A 17,406-nucleotide genomic window follows, 5' to 3' on the forward strand; every position below is an offset into this window, starting at 1 on the left:
TCTCATCATTTGTGAGATCGAGCCCCATGTCGGGCTCCATGCTGACATGGAGCTCTTTCTCCCTCTCTTGAAAAAATAAATAAATAGGGGCACCTGGGGGCTCAGTCGGTTAAGTGTCTGCCTTTGGCTCAGGTCATGATCTCACGGTTCGTGGGTTGGAGCCCCGCGGGTTGGAGCCCCGCATCGGGCTCTGTGCTGAGAGCCCAGAGCCTGAAGCCTGTTTCAGATTCTGTGTCTCCCTCTCTCTGCCCCTCCCCCACTCGTGCTGTCTCCCCCTGTCTCAGAAATAAACATTAAAAATTTTTTAAAAAATAGATAAAATAAACTTTAAAAAACTGCTCTTTTTAAACTAAAATTTCAAAATAGTAACCATGTTTTCTTTTTTTAATTTTTCTTTTATACCTGATACATTTGCCAAGATTAAATACCCAAGGTTGGCAAGGATCTTAAACTCGAACCCATGGTTTCTTAATATCAAATGGAAAAATCTTGGATTATATGAAACGTGTCTCTGTCTTGGACCTGTCCAAGGTCAGGCCTGTATTGTTGCACTGCGCTTGCCTCTAGTCAGCTCACCCGCCCTTGCTGGACCTTGAAGAGGTACTCCTGCTGCTCTGGGTCAGAGCCCTCAGTGACCCCACCCCACACAGAGCAGTCCAGAGCTTGTCCCTGGCCTTCGACGCATCCTCCCCTTCGGCCTCCTTAGCCTCCTTTCCCCATTTAATTGGTGCTGCGTGCCAGCTTGTTTTCCAGCCACCTTCTGTGCTTTGGTGCCCCATTCTTTTGTTGAAATTCTCCTTTACCTTGAATGCCTCACCTCTGCATCTTGGAAGCCATCCCTATCTTAACTCTTTAGTTCTTCTAACCTAATGTCATGAATTTTAACGTCCATAATTTCAGTTTTAAATTGGGGCTGATATTTACCTGGCATGGTGGTTGTGAATATTAGAACTTTTTTTCCTGTCTTTTTTGAGAGAGAGCATGTGCCAGGGTGAGCCGTGAGCAGGGAAGGGGCAGAGGGGGAGAGACAATCTTTTTTTTTTCAAACAACTTTTATTTTTTATTATTTAAAAATGTTTTTTTAATGTTATTTTTGAGAGAGAGAGAGAGAGTGTGAGTGGGGCAGGGGCAGAGAGAGAGGGAGACACAGAATCTGAAGCAAGCTCTGAGCTGTCAGCACAGAGCCGGACATGCGACTCGAATTCACAAACTGAGATCATGACCTAAGTCAAAATCGGAGGGTCAACAGACTGAGCCACCCAGGTGCCCCTTTAAACACCTTTTTAAAAAAAAGTATTTATTTTGAGAGAGAGAGCGTATGTGCCCGTGTGACGTGGGGGAGGGGCAGAGAGCTAGCATCCCAAGCAGGCTCCTCATAGTCAGCTTGGAGCCCAATGTGGGACTCTGTTTCACGAACCATGAGATCATGACCTGAGCCAAGATCGAGAGTTTGGACGCTTAACTGAGCCACCCACGCTCCCCTAGAGATAACTCTTTTAGCTACCATTGTAACTGGGTTATTTTTGTGCTCTGACCCCTCAATCACATGTGCATGCAACACGTCTCACGTTGTAGTTGCTTGTAAACTCATGTCCTATGCTTGACTATATTTTTTGAGGGTAGCAACACTCTCTTCTTATCTCGTACTCTCACACTGAACAAATGAAATAATTGAATACTTGGATAAATGAAAACAATGGCTATTTAGCTTTTCTGCCTAAAAATAGCTTTTTATAAACTCCTGTCCGGGAATACCAGTGGGTGGGTATTGCTGTATTTATATCAGAGAAGACCAGTATATGACCAGCTGTTACCCCAGCTCACCTGTCACTTAGCTTCCCCAGAATGTGAGAGACCAAAGCAACTTGAGGGGCTGGTGAACAAGCTGGCTTCTCTCTCCAGGTCGTGCCTACATGTGGCCTCTTCCACACCCAGAACCCAGCCATTTCCCTTGGCCGCATTCAGAGGCTTAGACACCCCAATATTGTGGGGCAGTGGGAGAAACCCATGCATAGCTGATCCCAGGTCCTATCCTAGTCAGTGACCCATGTCACCTGGGCCCACGTGGGGCAAGTGCTGTCATTGCACAGATAGGGAGGGAGAGCTCATCAGGATTTTAAAATTCATTATAGCTTATTTTGTGAAAGAAGAGTTGTTCTGAAGATACTGGTGAGTCTTTGTGTTGTTACCTGTCTTGTAAAGCAGTGTGTAATTTCTGGCTAATATCTTCAGCTCTGATTGCAAACTGTTACCCTTAGTGATCGCCCTGCCTTTTTTTTTTTTTTTTTTGCTTGTTTTATGTTTAGTTTCATCAAAAGCAATATAAAGGCTGTATGATAAGTAACTAAGAAGCATCAAAGGCAGAGTTCTAGCCTGTGGAATCATGCGGGCCTGTATTCATAACCCAGCGCTGCGGCTCACTTTGTGCCCTCAAATATGTTATTTACAACCTATCTTATAGAAGTGTTGAGATAATAAGGAAAGCATTTTGGGACACCTGGGTGGCCCAGTCAGTCGAGTGTCCAATTTTGGCTCAGGTCATGATCTCACAGTGTGTGGGTTTGGGTTCCCGTGTCGGGCTCTGTGCTGACAGCTCAGAGCCTGGAGCCTGCTTCGGATTCTGTGTCTCCCACTCTCTCTGCTCCTCCCTGCTCGTGCTCTCTTACTCTCTAAAGTAGATAGATAAGTAAGTATTTTGAAAAGATATGGAAAGTACTTTGCATACTATAAATAGTAAATGGTGTTCTTAACCCTGGAAACTTTCTTATCATTCTTGATCGTTCTTTCCATACAGTGTAACTTGGCATCCGTCAAGGTGTTTACTGCTAAGAGGCTTATGTGCCTGGCTCTTCCGGTTGTCAGAGAGGGTGTCCAGGCACATTTGCCGTTTTGAAAAAGGGACCATGGTTGTGCTGTGACGGCCCCAAGTGTCAAAGCAGAGTTTTCCTTTCCTTCCTCTGCACTTCTGTTTTGCTTTCTTGGTTCAAATCGACTACCGTGTATCGGGTCCTCTTAGTCACAGGTTTCTGTCCTCAAAGAATTTCTAATACGATATGTATACAGAAGGTTAAAGAAGTTTGCCTGCTTTTCTAGGAACTGCTACTTTACCACACAGAATAAAGGCGATGGAGCCAAAGTGGCAGTAAGAAAGCCTGTGCTGTCTCCAGTTACCTTCCACAAAGGTAATGGGAAGTAAAGTTCTTTTTTTGTTTTAAGTAGGCTTCGCACCTAGCGGGGAGCCCAACGTGGGACCCGACCCTGAGGTCAAGGACCTGGAGCTGAGATCAAGAGTCAGATGCTTAGCCGACCGAGCCACCCAGGCACTTCAAGAATAAAGTTCTTTTTAAAAAATTTTTTAAAAAGATCTTAGTTTTGAGAGAGAGGGGGAGACAGAGTACGATCAGGGGAGGGGCAGAGAGAGAGGGGGAAACAGAATCTGAAGCGGGCTCCAGGCTCTGAGCTGTCAGTATAGAGCCCGATGCGGGGCTTGAACTCGTGAACCGTGACCTGATCATGACCTGAGACAAAGTCGGATGCTTAATGGACTGAACCACCCAGGTGCCCCAAGAATAAGGTTCTCGAACTTAAATTTTTAAAAATCATAAGACACGGGTGCCTGGGTGGCTCAGTCAGTTAAGCGTCCTACTCGTGATTTTGGTTCAGGTCATGATCTCATAGGTGGTGAGTTCGAGCCCCATGTCAGGCTTCGCATCGTCTCTCCCTCTCTCTACCCCTCCCCCGCTCAAGTTCGCACTCTCAAAATAAACTTAAAAATTTTCTTAAGTCATAAGACACTCTTAGAAATTTCAAATACAGGGCACCTGGGTGGCTCAGTTGGTTATTGTCTGACTCTTGGTTTTGGCTCGGGTCATGATCTTGTGGTTCGTGGGTTTGAGCCCTGCCTTAGGCTCTGCACTGTGGAGCCTGCTTGCGATTCTGTCTGTCTCCCCCTCTCTCTCTCTGCCCCTCCCCTGCGCTCGCTTGCTTGCTCGCTCGCTTGCCTCGCTCTCTCAAAATAGACAGACTTTAAAAAAAATTTCAGATACCGATTTCAGAGTGAAGAGTATTGGCTGTGTGTGCAGCAGTTCAGAGAATAGGCTGTGGGGTTAGCTTTGTTTGGAATCCTAGTTCACCACTTCCTCTTTAGCCCTAGGAAAATTCCTAACCCATCTGTGTAAGCCTCGGTTTTCTCACTAGCAAACTATGTGTTACAATATTGAGAACATATATATTGTGGGCTTAGCACAGTACCGAACATAAAAACAAGTACTCGGGAAGGTGCTATTATCACATGGTCATGCAGCACACAGACTCATAAGTTTGGGGATTCCAAATTAGCTGTGCTCTGATCAGCCAGACAGGGGGTGGTAATGATCTTAAGAATGAAGGTCTAACCCACCATTCACTCCATGTTACTCCTCACCGTTTTAAAAGGTATTTCACTATGCTAAGCGAGATTAGTCAGAGAAAGACAAATATCATATGACTTCACTCATGTGACTGAAGATACAAAGATACAAAACAGATGAACATAAGGGAAGGAAAAATAATATAAAAACAAGGAGGGGGGCAAAACATAAGAGACTCGTAAACAGAGAACAAACTGAGGGTTGTGGGTGGGGGATGGGCTAAATGGGTGAGGGGCATTAAGGAAGATACTTGTTGGGATGAGCACTGGGTGTTATTTTTATTTTTATTTTTTTTTAATTTAAAGCTAAATTATTTATTTATTTATTTTTCAGTATATGAATTCATTGTCAAATTGGTTTCCATACAACACTCAGTGCTCATCCCAAAAGGTGCCCTCCTCAATACCCATCACCCACCCTCCCCTCCCTCCCACCCCCATCAACCCTCAGTTTGTTCTCAGTTTTTAAGAGTCTCTTATGCTTTGGCTCTCTCCCACTCTAGCCTCTTTTTTTTTCTCCTACCCCTCCCCCATGGGTTTCTGTTAAGTTTCTCAGGATCCACATAAGAGTAAAAACATATGGTATCTGTCTTTCTCTGCATGGCTTATTTCACTTAGCACCACACTCTCCAGTTCCATCCACGTTGCTACAAAAGGCCATATTTCATTCTTTCTCATTGCCATGTAGTATTCCATTGTGTATATAAACCACAATTTCTTTATCCATTCATCAGTTGGTGGACATTTAGGCTCTTTCCACAATTTGGCTATTGTTGAGAGTGCTGCTATAAACATTGGGGTACAAGTGCCCCTCTGCATCAGTACTCCTGTATCCCTTGGGAAAATTCCTAGTAGTGCTATTGCTGGGTCATAGGGTAGGTCTATTTTTAATTTTCTGAGGAACCTCCACACTGCTTTCCAGAGCGGCTGCACCAATTTGCATTCCCCCAACAGTGCAAGAGGGTTCCCGTTTCTCCACATCCTCGCCAGCATCTATAGTCTCCTGATTTGTTCATTTTGGACACTCTGACTGGCGTGAGGTGATATCTGAGTGTGGTTTTGATTTGTATTTCCATGATAAGGAGCGACGTTGAGCATCTTTTCATGTGCCTGTTGGCCATCCGGATGTCTTCTTTAGAGAAGTGTCTTTTCATGTTTTCTGCCCATTTCTTCACTGGGTTATTTGCTTTTCGGGTGTGGAGTTTGGTGAGTTCTTTATAGATTTTGGATACTAGCCCTTTGTCCGATATGTCATTTGCAAATATCTTTTCCCATTCCATTGGTTGCCTTTTAGTTTTGTTGGTTGTTTCCTTTGCTGTGCAGAAGCTTTTTATCTTCATAAGGTCCCAGTAATTCATTTTTGCTTTTAATTCCCTTGCCTTTGGGGATGTGTCGAGTAAGAGATTGCTACGGCTGAGGTCAGAGAGGTCTTTTCCTGCTTTCTCCTCTAGGGTTTTGATGGTTTCCTGTCTCACATTCAGGTCCTTTATCCATTTTGAGTTTATTTTTGTGAATGGTGTGAGAAAGTGGTCTAGTTTCAACCTTCTGCATGTTGCTGTCCAGTTCTCCCAGCACCATTTGTTAAAGAGACTGTCTTTTTTCCATTAGATGTTCTTTCCTGCTTGTCAAAGATGAGTTGGCCATACGTTTGTGGGTCTAGTTCTGGGGTTTCTATTCTATTCCATTGGTCTGTATGTCTGTTTTTGTGCCAATACCATGCTGTCTTGATGATGACAGCTTTGTAGTAGAGGCTAAAGTCTGGGATTGTGATGCCTCCTGCTTTGGTCTTCTTCTTCAAAATTACTTTGGCTATTCGGGGCCTTTTGTGGTTCCATATGAATTTTAGGATTGCTTGTTCTAGTTTCGAGAAGAATGATGGTGCAATTTTGATTGGGATTGCATTGAATGTGTAGATAGCTTTGGGTAGTATTGACATTTTGACAATATTCTTCCAATCCATGAGCAGGGAATGTCTTTCCATTTCTTCTTATCTTCTTCAATTTCCTTCATAAGCTTTCTATAGTTTTCAGCATACAGATCTTTTACATCTTTGGTTAGATTTATTCCTAGGTATTTTATGCTTCTTGGTGCAATTGTGAATGGGATCAGTTTCTTTATTTGTCTTTCTGTTGCTTCGTTGTTAGTGTATAAGAATGCAACTGATTTCTGTACATTGATTTTGTATCCTGCAACTTTGCTGAATTCATGTATCAGTTCTAGCAGACTTTTGGTAGAATCTATCGGATTTTCCATGTATAGTATCATGTCATCTGCAAAAAGTGAAAGTTTGACTTCATCTTTGCCAATTTTGATGCCTTTGATTTCCTTTTGTTGTCTGATTGCTGATGCTAGAACTTCCAACACTATGTTAAACAACAGCGGTGAAAGTGGGCATCCCTGTCTTGTTCCTGATCTCAGGGAAAAAGCTCTCAGTTTTTCCCCATTGAGGATGATGTTAGCTGTGGGCTTTTCATAAATGGCTTTTATGATGTTTAAGTATGTTCCTTCTATCCCGACTTTCTCAAGGGTTTTTATTAAGAAAGGGTGCTGAATTTTGTCAAAGGCCTTTTCTGCATCGATTGACAGGATCATATGGCTCTTCTCTTTTCTTTTATTAATGTGATGTATCACGTTGATTGATTTGCGAATGTTGAACCAGCCCTGCATCCCAGGAATGAATCCCACTTGATCATGGTGAATAATTCTTTTTATATGCTGTTGAATTTGATTTGCTAGTATTTTATTGAGAATTTTTGCATCCATATTCATCAGGGATATTGGCCTGTAGTTCTCTTTTTTTACTGGGTCTCTGTCTGGTTTAGGAATCAAAGTAATACTGGCTTCATAGAATGAGTCTGGAAGTTTTCTTTCCCTTTCTATTTCTTGGAATAGCTTGAGAAGGATAGGTATTATCTCTGCTTTAAACGTCTGGTAGAACTCCCCTGGGAAGCCATCTGGTCCTGGACTCTTATTTGTTGGGAGATTTTTGATAACCGATTCAATTTCTTCGCTGGTTATGGGTCTGTTCAAGCTTTCTATTTCCTCCTGATTGAGTTTTGGAAGCGTGTGGGTGTTTAGGAATTTGTCCATTTCTTCCAGATTGTCCAATTTGTTGGCATATAATTTTCATAGTATTCCCTGGTAATTGTTTGTATCTCTGAGGGATTGGTTGTAATAGTTCCATTTTCAGTCATGATTTTATCTATTTGGGTCATCTCCCTTTTCTTTTTGAGAAGCCTGGCTAGAGGTTTGTCAATTTTGTTTATTTTTTCAAAAAACCAGTCTTGGTTTCGTTGATCTGCTCTACAGTTTTTTTAGATTCTATATTGTTTATTTCTGCTCTGATCTTTATTATTTCTCTTCTTTGCTGGATTAGGCTGTCTTTGCTGTTCTGCTTCTAGTTCCTTAGGTGTGCTGTTAGATTTTGTATTTGGGATTTTTCTTGTTTCTTGAGATAGGCCTGGATTGCAATGTATTTTCCTCTCAGGACTGCCTTCGCTGCATCCCAAAGCATTTGGATTGTTGTATTTTCATTTTCGTTTGTTTCCATATATTTTTTAATTTCTTCTCTAATTACCTGGTTGACCCACTCATTCTTTAGTAGGGTGTTCTTTAACCTCCATGCTTTTGGAGGTTTTCCAGACTTTTTCCTGTGGTTGATTTCAAGCTTCATAGCATTGTGGTCTGAAAGTATGCATGGTATGATTTCAATTCTTGTATACTTATGAAGTATATGAAGGGCTGTTTTGTGACCCAGTATGTGATCTATCTTGGAGAATGTTCCATGTGCACTTGAGAAGAAAGTATATTCTGTTGCTTTGGGATGCAGAGTTCTAAATATATCTGTCAAGTCCATCTGATCCAATGCATCATTCAGGGTCCTTGTTTCTTTATTGACTGTGTGTCTAGATGATCTATGCATTTCTGTAAGTGGAGTGTTAAAGTCCCCTGCAATTACCACATTCTTATCAATAAGGTTGCTTATGTTTGTGAGTAATTGTTTTATATATTTGGGGGCTCCCGTATTCGGCGCATAGACATTTATAATTGTTAGCTCTTCCTGATAGATAGACCCTGTGATTATTATATAATGCCCTTCTTCATCTCTTGTTACAGCCTTTAATTTAAAGTCTACTTTGTCTGATATAAGTGTGGCTACTCCAGCTTTCTTTTGACTTCCAGTAGCATGATAAATAGTTCTCCATCCCCTCACTCTCAATCTAAAGGTGTCCTCAGGGCTAAAATGAGTCTCTTGTAGACAGCAAATAGATGGGTCTTGTTTTTGTATCCATTCTGATACCCTATGTCTTTTGGTTGGCGCATTTAGTCCATTTACATTCAGTGTTATTATAGGAAGATATGGGTTTAGAGTCATTGTGATGTCCGTAGGTTCCATGCTTGTAGCGATGTCTCTGGTACTTTGTCTCACAGGATCCCCCTTAGGATCTCTTGTAGGACTGGTTTAGTGGTGACGAATTCCTTCAGCTTTTGTTTGTTTGGGAAGACCTTTATCTCTCCTTCTATTCTAAATGACAGACTTGCTGGATAAAGGATTCTCGGCTGCATATTTTTTCTGTTCAACACGTTGAAGATCTCCTGCCATCCTTCTGGCCTGCGAAGTTTCAAAAGAGAGATCAGTCACGAGTCTTATAGGTCTCCCTTTATATGTTAGGGCACGTTTATCCCTTGCCCTACCTTTTCTCTTTATCCTTGTATTTTGCCAGTTTCACTATGCTATGTCGTGCAGAAGATCGATTCAAGTTACCTCTGAAGGGAGTTCTCTGTGCCTCTTGGATTTCAATGCCTTTTTCCTTCCCCAGTTCAGGGAAGTTCTCAGCTATTATTTCTTCAAGTACCCCTTCAGCACCTTTCCCTCTCTCTTCCTCCTCTGGGATACCAATTATGCGTATATTATTTCTTTTTAGTGTATCACTTAGTTCTCTAATTTTCCCCTCATACTCCTGGATTTTTTTATCTCTCTTTTTCTCAGCTTCCTCTTTTTCCATAATTTTATCTTCTAGTTCACCTATTCTCCTCTGCCTCTTCAGTCTGAGCCGTGGTCGTTTCCCTTTTATTTTGCATCTCATTTAAAGCGTTTTTCAGCTCCTCCTGACTATTCCTTAGTCCCTTGATCTCTGTAGCAATAGATTCTCTGCTGTGTCTATACTGTTTTCAAGCCCAGCGATTAATTTTATGACTATTATTCTAAATTCACTTTCTGTTATATTATTTAAATCCTTTTTGATCAGTTCATTAGCTGTTGTTATTCCCTGGAGATTCTTTTGAGGGGAATTCTTCCGTTTGGTCATTTTGGATAGTCCCTGGAGTGGTGCAGACCCGCAGGGCACTTCCCCTGTGCTGTGGTGTATAACTGGAGTTGGTGGGCGGGGCCGCAGTCAGACCTGATGTCTGCCCCCAGCCCACTGCTGGGGCCACAGTCAGACTGGTGTGTGCCTTCTCTTCCCCTCTCCTAGGGGTGGGATTCACTGTGGGGTGGCGTGGCCCGTCTGGGCTATTTGCACACTGCCAGGCTTGTGGTGCTGGGGATCTGGCGTATTAGCTGGGGTGGGTAGGCAAGGTGGATAGGCAAGGTGCACGGGGTGGGAGGGGCAGGCTCAGCTCACTTTTCCTTTGGAGATCCGCTTCGGGAGGGGCCCTGTGGCAGCAGGAGGGAGTCAGACCTTCTGTCGGAGGGGTGGCTCCGCAGAAGCACAGCGTTGGGTGTTTGTGCTGAGCGAGCAAGTTCCCTGGCAGGAACCGGTTCCCTTTGGGATTTTGGCTGGGGGTGGGTGAGGGAGATGACGCTGTTGAGCGCCTTTGTTCCCCGCCAAACTGAGCTCTGTGGTCCTGGGGCTCAGCAACTCTCCCTCCCTTTGTCCTCCAGCCTTCCCGTTTTCCGAGCAGAGCTGTTAACTTATGACCTCCCAGAGGCTAAGTCCCGCTTGCTGTGGGAACACACTCCGTCCGGCCCCTCTGCTTCCTCCAGCCAGACTCGGGGGCTCCGCTTGGCCGGCGGGCTGCCCCTCCACCCCGGCTCCTTCCCGCCAGTCCGTGGAGCGCGCACCGCCTCGCTGCCCTTCCTACCCTCTTCGTGGGCCTCTCATCTGCGCTTGGCTCCGGAGACTCTGTTCTGCTAGTCTTCTGGCGTTTTTCTGGGTTATTTAGGCAGGTGTAGGTGGAATCTAAGTGATCAGCAGGACGCGCGGTGAGCCCAGCGTCGTCCTACGCCACCATCTTCTCGAGAATCCTCGCACTGGGTGTTATATACAGGGGATGAATCTACTCCTGAAATCATTATTGCACTAAATGCTAACGGATTTAAAATTCTTAAAAATACATAAATAAAAAAATAAAAGGTCCTTTCACATTCATTCTCCTGTTAGCTCTCTGTAACAACACTGGTAGACAGGGCAACTATTATCCCCATCTTACAGCTGAAACAGCAGAGGCTTAGAGAAGCCAAGGGGGGGGTGGCTGCTTCGGATCCCCCTAGAACAATAAAAATAACAGTTACAGAGAATTTACATGATGCCAAGCATGGTATTAACACTTCATGTGCATGATCTCCCTTAATCCTCCAGTTCATCCACTGAGGTCTGTTACCCTAGTTACCCTAGTTAAAAGAACTCAATTTGGTAGGGATAATGATGGAAACACTGATTACATGTGTTCCAAAAATGATGAGAAACATGAATTATTCTGTGTCTCTCCACTGCCACCTTCTTTCCTTACAGATTCATCTTTCAGTTTACCACCTCTCTCTTCAGCTGTGTCTGCTGTTTAACCTGTCAAGTTTTAATGTTGATGGCTGCATTTCTTAGAAATTCTCTTTGGTTCTTTCTCCATAGTTTTCCCCACTATATGCCTTAAAACCCAATGCTGTAGTTAGGATTAGTTTGAGTCCTAGAAGCATCATTTCCCGTGCTTTTAATTGTATAATCTCAGACCTTTTTTTTTTTCCTCTCCTTTCAGAGTCTCTCATTTTAATATTTTGCAAAATATTTTCTAGTTTAGAGTACCCCAAGGGGTGCCTGGCTGGCTCAGTAGAGCATGTGACTCTGGATCCCAGGGTTGTGAGTTTGAGTGCCACGTTGGGTATAGAGTTTACTTTAGAATAAAATAGCGGGGCTTCTCCAGATATTTTCTAAACAAATACCTATCACTGTTAGTTTAACAGATAAAATAGCCCCAAAATACAGTGTTGGCCCCAAAATAGCTGAAGTTACATGTACACTGGTATTCTATTTATACAAGCTCCAGAGGTCCAGGGTTTTGTGTTCGTGAAGTGTGTTACGATCTAGCATGAGGCCTTGCCCATAGAAAGGCAAATAGAAGTATTTGTTTCATTACCCAGTGGTAGCCTTATCTGACAGGATGAAATTGAGTACAGCTCCACGTTTGTGGCTTGGGGGTGTGTGTGGAGCGTGGCCCAACAATTGACAAGGGGGCAAGAAGAGGAACAGGGTTTTCTCCTGGCGGAAGCAGAGGCAATGGATTCAGTTTCACCATTCAGCTCCAGACTCCTCGGGCTAGTCTCCAGAGATACTGTTCGTCAATATGCTTTCTAAAGACACCGAGTGGCAGTGTTCACTGTCCACAGAGAGAGTGCTTCCTTGAGGTTTCTGCCTCGTTTCTGCTGTGGAGTTTCTCCTTGATGTATCATGGGTCTTTTACCTTTGAAAACATTCACTGTCCACAATGGGGCAGGAACACCCAAACTTGAAAAGCTTTTTTGCACATGCTCAGTTTCACAGCATTGTTTCCATATTGTATTTTTATTTTAAGACTGGATATCCAGAACAAATCCTAGAGAAATGCAGTCTGATCTGAAGAGAAGGAAATTACAAAGCCATCCCTGGGTAAAGCAAGGTGAGAGAAAGCCAGTGATAGCTTCTCAGGTGTGTAGATACCCCAGGGGTAAAGGTTTATCCTTTTAAATGCAGGACCGTTTGCCTTAATTTCTTAATTTTGGTGGTGATTTTGTCATTCTTTTTAGATGGCAATAATTATGTTCATTTGACAAGAGTATTGAAGTCTAGTTAGCAGGTCAATTGTAGCAGAAGTGGAGGTGGGATTAGTTGGTGGCCACAGCCTTTGCTAATCTCTTTTCACAGCCTGACTACTTGAAGCAACAACTCAGCGCCCGTCTCCATTTGTTTCCGTCTGCTTTGGAGACACGGCCTGCCCTTGTGGTTATAATACTGCTTAACCACGTGTTGGTTTCTCTTTTTATTATCCTTCAGTCTTCAGTCTTTCTGTTTTGCTGGCTGTTTTCTTTTTCAACACAGTGTTCATCCAACTTTGCAGCTGGAACTTCTCCACAGTTCCATTTTCTCTGTGGCCTCTCCTCCCTGGACTCTCTTGTCCTACAGGTTACCACTGTTTTTAAAATTAAGAGATGGCCAGAATTCATTTTCCTTCTGTCACAATGACAGGGCAGGAATTGTTAGAACCATATCCAGACCTTGTGATTCAAATATTAGGTAAAGTGTGACTGCCTTAGATGTGATGATAAAAGTCAGAATAAACCAACAAACTTATAAATGAATCGGTCCCATCGTAACTTTGTCCTTTTCCCTTGAAAGGTTCTAGTGCTCCGTGTGGGAGTCTGCAGTGTACGAAAAAACACATCAGTGCTGAGCTTTCACCTCGATCAAAGCAGGTACGTATAGAGTATGAGAGAGAGACCGTGGTGAGCCCCTGGACAACTGTTCACGAGAGTCCTGCTTCCCTTCTACAGGTAAGCATTGTTCCAGATTTCAATTTGTCTGGTGATTTCCCTGTGTTCCCTAGTTCCGTCTGTTTTGTTTTGCGGGATGTAGAGATACTGCAAGATTGAAGGGGTAATTCAGAGCATCTACACCTTTGGCTTAGGGCTCCAGCATTTATCAGAATTTCCCTTGATTTTGCATTTTCCTTTTAACTAAAAGATAACAAAACTGTAAGAACAGATCATTGTACGACAAGTATAAAAACCCACTGTGTCCACTCTTCAGATCTGGTGCCAGCGTCTAGCTGTGTCAGGTGACGTTCAGCCCACTGTCGATCCCGTTGGGCTGGGCAACCCCTGTCCTGGGTTTGCTTCGCATTTCCTTCGCCAGTTGGTGCACGAGCGACTAGAATCTTTGGAAAGCTTAGTTCACGTTCCGTTTACTTTTTCCTCAGGCTAAGACCACAGCTTACTACCTTTCTTAATTTGATAGGACTTGGCAGCAACCGAAGAAGAGCTAGAGCCTCCTTTCGGGGTGGGTGGCGTCGACAGTGTGTCTGGGAGCACTGGCAGCATCCTCAGCAGACTTGACTGGAACGCCATTGAAGACATGGTGGCCGGCGTGGACGACAAGAACCTGTCTCTCCGCTGGGCCTTGGACCTGTAAGACCTGCGTATCATTGTGTTTCCCGGCAGAGACTAGCATCTCATTGATGTAGTTCTGAAAGATTGGAGTGTTTAAGGGAGAGAAGCAACGAAGGAAGCAGCATGAATATACCACCTGCAGCCATATCATTCCCTGGATTAGCCATTTCAAGAGGGAAAATAAACACTTCTCAATAATTTTGCCTTCATGGGGAAAGGGTTGTTTATACAGACATGCTTTTGCATTTGGTATCTCTTTAGGCATACTTTTTACAATGATGAAAAAATGAAAAGGACCTGTCAAGCCAGTTTACATAATATTTAAGTTATTTCAATAAAAATCTTCTATATCACCTCCTCCTTTACTACCCCCCAAGTTTTGAGAAGCAACCTTATATGGATAAACCCGACGGAAAAAATTCTTTCGTTGTGGAGAAGAAAGTCACAATCTCGCCCTGAGACATAATGAGCTCCATTTTAAAACAGAGCCTTAAACTCACCTGTGCAGGCCTGGCCCAGGAGTGAAAAAGGAACCACTTTCCACCAATACTGGACTTCTGAATAAGCCAAGTTTCACGGAGGCCAGATCTGGCCTCTGCTCTGTAACCTGAAAAGCCTTGAAGAAACAGGGCTGGATGCTTTGAGTGGGAAACAGGATTCCTGACTCTAGAAAGCTCACATTAACTTTATAAAAACTACGGTGCAGAGACGTGGGTAGTTTCTGGCATTGCACCCAAATAATAATTTAGGAGATAATTTTTGTGAGAAGAAACTAAAAACCTTCACCCATTTGTCAATTTTTGGTGTAGTATCAAAGAATACTACTGTCGAAAAAGCTATGAAATATACCTCCTTTTCCAACTACATTTGTGAGGCCAGATTTTTTTTGGATATACTTTGACCAGAACAACATGCTGGAACAGGTTGAATGCAGAAGCAGGTATGGGAATTCAGCTGTCTTCCATTAAGCCAAACATTAAAGACATTTGTAAAACTATGAAACTGCTACTCTGCTCATCAAGTTTTGATTTGGAAAATATCTTTTGTAAATGTGTCTTATAAACATTGGGTCATTGTAATTAAAAATGTTTAAACATTTCTCTGTTTTCATTTTTAACATGATAAATGTTCACAGACACACCCACATAAAAAAAAGCTCTTTAGGACCCTCGATTTTTATAAGGCGAACACAAAGTTTGAGAACTGCTGTTTTAGAGCTATGTGTGAACTCTTAACTTGACATTTCACACCACTTCAGAAATAAAGGGGTTTTACAACAGTATAATCCCTTTTACCTCCCTGCTCCTGTTCTGATTTAAACATTTAGTTGTCTTATCATTTCCAGTGCTTTTTCATTTCTTCCTGTAGATCCAAATCTCTAGTATTATTTCCCTTCAGCCTGAAGATCATTGGATTTCGTATAGTGCAGATCTTGGCAATTAATTCTCTCAGGCTTCATTGACAGAACTATATCTTACCCTCGTTATTGAAGGGTATTTTCTGTAGCCCTTATTCTAGGGCAAGATTTTTACTTCTAGGCTGGATGTCTGGAGTGTTAATGAGGTGTTAGCAGGGTCTCGCTGCTCTGGCTGGGCAGAGCCTCCCTCACCCCCCAGCCGTGCTCAGCCTCAGTGACCACCTTCTGGTGTGCCTCAGGGAGTCTTGTACTCAATACAGCAGCTCCGCCCCGTCTGCACACAGACTTTTGGGAATCGTCTCTGTGCAGCCAGCTTCCTTCTCTCTGTTGCCCTGGCCTGCAGAAGCCAGCCACTGTTACCACCCTGACCTCTGCCTCTTCAGCATCGTAGGAGGACCACAAGTGTTCCGCTCGGACTCTAGTTCATTATGTTGAAGTCATGGGGACAATATCCTTAAGCAGACAGCTAGGCGTTCACGAGACTTACCTCAGGAGTCTCCCTTCTCTCCGGGATCACTGTTCTGTGTTGCCTATTTCCAGTGTCTAAGAGCAGTTGCCTCACGTGTGTTCCGACTCACTTTATGGTTCAGACAGGCAGACGAGTCAGGTAGTAGTTACTCTGTCATAGGTGAGGTGGAAGTGTTCTCCTAGTGAACATCCACACAATAAACCTGAAACTGTGGAGTGAACGAGGGCAGAGAGTATCAGCAGAGGACTGATATTCCTGGGCAGTCTCAACCTCTAGCTTGAGTCTCAACCTCTGGCTGCAGTACAAAAAACTGCAGTACAGTGGGGGCGCCTGTGTGGCATATAGCGGGGAAAACTATGGAGAAAGAACCAAAGAGAATTTCTAAGAAATGCAGCCATCAACATTAAAACTTGACAGGTTAAACAGCAGACACAGCTGAAGAGAGAGGTGGTAAACTGAAAGATGAATCTGTAAGGAAAGAAGGTGGCAGTGGAGAGACACAGAATAATTCATGTTTCTCATCATTTTTGGAACACATGTAATCAGTGTTTCCATCATTATCCCTACCAAATTGAGTTCTTTTAACTAGGGTAACTAGGGTAACAGACCTCAGTGGATGAACTGGAGGATTAAGGGAGATCATGCACATGAAGTGTTAATACCATGCTTGGCATCATGTAAATTCTCTGTAACTGTTATTTTTATTGTTCTAGGGGGATCCGAAGCAGCCACCCCCCCCTTGGCTTCTCTAAGCCTCTGCTGTTTCAGCTGTAAGATGGGGATAATAGTTGCCCTGTCTACCAGTGTTGTTACAGAGAGCTAACAGGAGAATGAATGTGAAAGGACCTTTTATTTTTTTATGTATTTAAAAAAATTTTTTTTTTAACGTTTATTTTTGAGACAGAGACAGAGCATGAACGGGGGAGGGTCAGAGAGAGAGGGAAACACAGAATCCGAAACAGGCTCCAGGCTCTGAGCTGTCAGCACAGAGCCCGATGCGGGACTCGATCTCACGGACCGTGAGATCATGACCTGAGTCAAAGTTGGACGCTTAACCGATCAAGCCACCCAGGCGCCCCTTATTTATGTATTTTTAAGAATTTTAAATCCAAGTTAGCATTTAGTGCAATAATGATTTCAGGAGTAGATTCATCCCCTGTATATAACACCCAGTGCTCATCCCAACAAGTATTTTCCTAGATGCCCCTCACCCATTTAGCCCATCCCCCGCCCACACCCTCAGTTTGTTCTCTGTTTACGAGCCTCTTATGTTTTGCCCCCCTCCTTGTTTTTATATTATTTTTCCTTCCCTTATGTTCATCTGTTTTGTATCTTTGTATCTTCAGTCACATGAGTGAAGTCATATGATATTTGTCTTTCTCTAATCTCGCTTAGCATAGTGAAAATACCTTTTAAACGGTGAGGAGTAACATGGAGTGAATGGTGGGTTAGACCTTCATTCTTAAGATCATTACCACCCCCTGTCTGGCTGATCAGAGCACAGCTAATTTGGAATCCCCAAACTTATGAGTCTGTGTGCTGCATGACCATGTGATAATAGCACCTTCCCGAGTACTTGTTTTTATGTTCGGTACTGTGCTAAGCCCACAATATATATGTTCTCAATATTGTAACACATAGTTTGCTAGTGAGAAAACCGAGGCTTACACAGATGGGTTAGGAATTTTCCTAGGGCTAAAGAGGAAGTGGTGAACTAGGATTCCAAACAAAGCTAACCCCACAGCCTATTCTCTGAA

General features: G+C 43.3%; 1 protein-coding gene across 4 annotated transcripts in view; it reads left to right on the forward strand.

Moving 5' to 3' along the window:
- CPLANE1 (ciliogenesis and planar polarity effector 1) overlaps nt 1-14,861 on the forward strand; it is a 140,761-nt gene extending 125,900 nt beyond the window's left edge. The window contains exons 51-53 of one of the 4 annotated variants that reach the window (XM_030331050.1): nt 12,194-12,277; nt 12,994-13,148; nt 13,612-14,861. In XM_030331050.1, coding sequence (XP_030186910.1) covers nt 12,194-12,277; nt 12,994-13,148; nt 13,612-13,785 — 413 coding nt within the window. In that variant the 3' untranslated portion in view covers nt 13,786-14,861. Of the gene's footprint in view, nt 1-3,093; nt 3,183-12,193; nt 12,278-12,993; nt 13,149-13,611 lie in introns of those variants that run through there. The other 3 variants (XM_030331058.1, XM_030331076.1, XM_030331084.1) reach the window with 3 other exon arrangements.
- The last annotated feature ends 2,545 nt before the right edge of the window (nt 14,862-17,406 follow it).

The sequence above is a fragment of the Lynx canadensis genome, chromosome A1 (genome assembly GCF_007474595.2).
Source record: "Lynx canadensis isolate LIC74 chromosome A1, mLynCan4.pri.v2, whole genome shotgun sequence".
Taxonomy (NCBI): Eukaryota; Metazoa; Chordata; class Mammalia; order Carnivora; family Felidae; genus Lynx; species Lynx canadensis.